We start from the raw sequence: 4,033 nt of genomic DNA, 5'->3' as shown, positions 1-4,033 counted from the left end.
TGACGTCACATGGTATGGAATATCCCTGTGGCCAGTTGGGGTCAGCTGTCCTGGCTGTGCCCTCTCCCAGCTTCTTGTGCACCCCCAGCCTTCTCAGTTGGTAGAGCATGGGAAGCTGAAAAGTCCTTGACTGGTGTCAGTACTGCTTAGCAACAACTGAAACATCCGTGTGTTATCAACATTATTCTCATCCTAAATCCAACACACAGCGCTGTACCAGCCTCTAGGAAGAGAATTAACTCTATCCCAGCTGAAACAGAACAGTAAGTGAAATAAAGAAACAGTGCCTCAAATCATTTCGGTACACATAACTCATTCTCTTCTGCTAATGCACCCTTGGACAGAAATACATTGTATGGTAGGCGCTTAATAATGTTTTTGGGGGACATAGGGAGGTCAGCCTCATAAAGAGGCAGGATCTTGAGTCCTGTAGTTTGTTGGCTGTGTTGAGTCAGTGAATTGGCAATGACTGACAGCATTTCTTTTGCAGAACGAGCCCTGAGAGAGATCCCCTCATTCTGCTGTCCCGAGAAAACCCAGAACTTGTTGATGCTGAGTACACTAAAAACCAGGCTTGGAAGTCTGAGAAGGTGTGTGGGTGTTGTCTGTCTCCTGAGTGTGAAAGCCAGGAAGGGTAACATTGCAAGATGGCTTTGATGATTGAGATGCCTCTTGTTGGAGAGTTGTGGGTGACCCCTTGAGTGGGGGAGGCCCTTGATGGCCGCATCTCTCTGACGGATGAAAGGAAGGAGTCTCTAGAGCCTGGCAGGCCAAACATTCTTCTTCCATCTACACTTTTTGTTTAAGGAAACCAGCACACGTAAGAAAATGAACCTGTGCCAATCCCCTCCTCTTCCATTACAACAAAATTAGCCAATTCTTCCCCTTCTAGCCCGGAGCTGCCTGTGTGGTGTTGTCAGTCTTTTTTAACCTTTTTCTGTCATCTCCATTTCTTGGTCTTGTTGATAACTTTCTGATAACTGTTGCTGATAACTTTTTAGTTCCGTACTTAGTCTACAGTCCAGCTCTCTCCAGACAGTCTTGCCTAATCCAGTTACACTTGGCTTCACACAGTCCATTGTCCCAAGCTGTTTTCCACTCTGTAGCTGCCAACTAAACATTATCATTTAATGTGTTTGTGCTGGCGTTTGCTTACAGGCAGTGTGTAATTTACTGAACTTTTTTTGTTTGAAGGGCTGGGAATTCTTCATAATACTTATAAAAGTCCACCAGAGAAGGTTTTCTCGGAAGTGGGAATGGAGGGTTTTGAGACTTCAGCTTTGTTTCTAACTGAGAAGGAAAACAAATATGAAATCACCATATAAAGCTTGCTATGTTTTTTTAATTCTCTTTATTTTAAGGACACCTTAGGAAAGCCTCCTGCAAAGGAAATTCCACTGGTTGATCACTGCAAATACAAGTAAGAGTTTTGATTAGTAAAGCTGCTCGAGGGCTATGTGTTATTTCTTTCCTTGCATGGTGTAAGGTCTCATTTTCTTTTAAGGTCTAATTCCAGCAACCAGCTCCATGCAGACAAGAAAGCTTGTGAACAGACTTAAGGCAGTTGAAAATTTGGGAGCTTAGCATGGCCTTTGTCAGTGCCTTCTTTCCCCTGTCAGGCCAGGAGAGATAAAGTGCTTCGGGGAAAGTAAAGGTCTTAGATCACTAATAAACATATAGATCGAAAATTTTATTTTATTTTAATCAAAAAGGCTTTCTATCAAATTTTCTTTATATTCCTGTACCAAGCTGTGTGTTCAAAATTTTTTCGGTGCTACAGTGATAGCATTACTGTCTTCAAAGACATAAGGAACTAAGGAATCATGTCTTCATATGCATACCAGGGCAAGTGTTGCCATTGGATGTATATAGTAAAAGAGAGAACCTGAAATATGATTGAGCAGATGTAGTATTGATTCATACTTTGTATGGTGTTTGGGGGAATGTGGTTTTGATTTACCAAGGCTTTTATTTTTTAACTACTTTAGGGAGGGGTTTTTGGTGTAATATTCTTCTGGGTTTCTGTGTAAAAAAATATAAATTCTTAGTGTGTATGCACTTGTATGTCTGATGTTTTGCTTTTTCTTTTGCTTTAAAATTACTTAGTTGCGATTCTACCTGCTAGAACCTGCTGATATAAGAACTCAGTCACTTGGCTGGATCTGTGTTTTTGTGCAAATGTGATTGACTTGTCTCATTTTATATTTCACTAGACTGTTGCCCAGATTTCTCCCTTCTGTTACACATAGACTTCCCAACTCCTGATGCCTCCTAAGGCCCTCGTACAGTATAGGCTGAGACATTCTCACACGCTTCTGTCGTAGCCCAGGGTCTGGTAGGGTCAACACGAACTTCTCACTGCTTCCTTCAGCGTAGCTGCTATAGCAGGCTGTCTGAGAGCAGCCCTCAGTGACTTGGCTGAGGTCACGGATGGTGGGAGCTGTGTCTGGAATTGGACAGAGGCATTTCCTCGCTTCCAGACCACTGTTCTTGTTACATCTCTACATGTATTTGTTCAGTTCCTAATGTAACGAGCTCCTCATCCCTGCCTTGAGCTCCTAGGTAACACAAAGAATGCAAAATAATTTCAGATTTACTCCTTGTCACTTACTGCTGAACTAAGTTTAGCTATAATTCCCATCTCACCCCAAATATATATAATATAATTCCCATCTCACCCAAAATAGCTTCATTAAAGGAAGAACTCCCTTCCCCCAGCCCAAAATGTCTAACTTCAAAGATTAGTTATATGTACTGAGGGGTTTTACCCACGGGGAAAAACAGCTTTCCATGTAATTGGAGAAATGTGGGTTTAAAAAAGCAAGCAAGCAAGCAAACAAACATCCCTTTGAGATACAGTTTGCTAGGAGAAATCCTCCCCCAGTCAAGCCCGCTTTACTAACTCGGTGGAAAATACTGAAAACAAAATTGTGGAGTCTTTGTTATCTGCAAAGTCCATCTGTTGTGTGCTAGCCTGTTTAACCTCCTAGGGTTGCATTCCCAGATTCAGATTAAAGCAGGATCCCAGAGGAAAAAAAAAACAAAGACGCCCCCCCCCCCCCCCCCCCCCCCACCCCAAAAAAAAAACCCCAACACAACCCAACTGAGATAGATGCGGCAAAGCAGAACAGTGGACAGAAAAGCTCCCTGCAAAACAAGAGGATTGGGAGAAAGCTCCTCGTGGTAACAGTGTCTCTGAAGTGAAGAGTCACAGGATCAGCATCCAAGTTGTGACCTTCCGTGCCTTGTTGGCAATTGTCCGCGAGGCCTCTTTTGGTTTGTTGCAGGCAGGTGTCTTTATCAGAGGTAAAGCAGCATGCCTTGATTTTCACCCTCAGTTTTGACAGGCAGCAGAAACTCGCCTAGCACATCCTTAACTTAGCTCACCTTTCCTGCGAGGAGCTTCAGATAAATGTCTTCCCTTTGTTGCAGCAACAGGTGCTTGGCTCAGTGTGAGGATCACCCCCCCCCACCCCAGCTGCTACCTGCGAGGGAAGGCTGACTGCTACTCGGAGCCCGGTTTCGTAGTGCATTCCCTTACAAAATGCCAGGTGTAGTCAGGTCCCTCTCTTTGCTTCTCCTTTTAAAGGTATCTGTTTAATTTCCGGGGAGTGGCTGCCAGTTTCCGGTTGAAACACCTCTTCTTGTGTGGTTCACTCGTCTTTCACGTTGGAGAAGAGTGGCTGGAGTTCTTCTACCCCCAGCTGAAGCCTTGGGTCCACTACATCCCAGTCCGATCCGACCTCTCTAACGTCAGGTGTGAGACCCCGAGCGTGCTTCGTGGAGCATTGCATGCCACAGGAAAACACTGCTGTGTTTGGGACGGCGGTTTGGTTTGTATACACTGAGAAGAGCCTCCGCTCCTAGGCATCAGACAAAGGCTCTTGGAGGTCATGTTCTTTTCTCTTTGTTACTGCCCCCAAAGCATCCTTTGCTCATATTACTCGGAGAGTACAGTTTCGCTGGGGCATGGAGGTCTATCGCCCTCGCTGAAATCAGCAGGCACTAGGCACTTAAATTTGCGAGTGGGCCT

General features: G+C 44.5%; 1 protein-coding gene across 1 annotated transcript in view; it reads left to right on the top strand.

The window, feature by feature from the left end:
• Positions 1–4,033, top strand: part of POGLUT1 (protein O-glucosyltransferase 1) — a 49,283-nt gene that overhangs the window by 41,807 nt on the left and 3,443 nt on the right. The window contains exons 7-9 of the mRNA XM_009323955.1: positions 491–590; positions 1,362–1,420; positions 3,590–3,757. Coding sequence (XP_009322230.1) covers positions 491–590; positions 1,362–1,420; positions 3,590–3,757 — 327 coding nt within the window. The remainder of the gene's footprint in view (positions 1–490; positions 591–1,361; positions 1,421–3,589; positions 3,758–4,033) is intronic.

This window comes from Pygoscelis adeliae, unplaced genomic scaffold (assembly GCF_000699105.1).
Source record: "Pygoscelis adeliae isolate BGI_AS28 unplaced genomic scaffold, ASM69910v1 Scaffold124, whole genome shotgun sequence".
Taxonomy (NCBI): domain Eukaryota; kingdom Metazoa; phylum Chordata; class Aves; order Sphenisciformes; family Spheniscidae; genus Pygoscelis; species Pygoscelis adeliae.
Note: the sequence above shows the minus strand (reverse complement) of the source record. Positions and strands in the feature narration are given on the sequence as shown.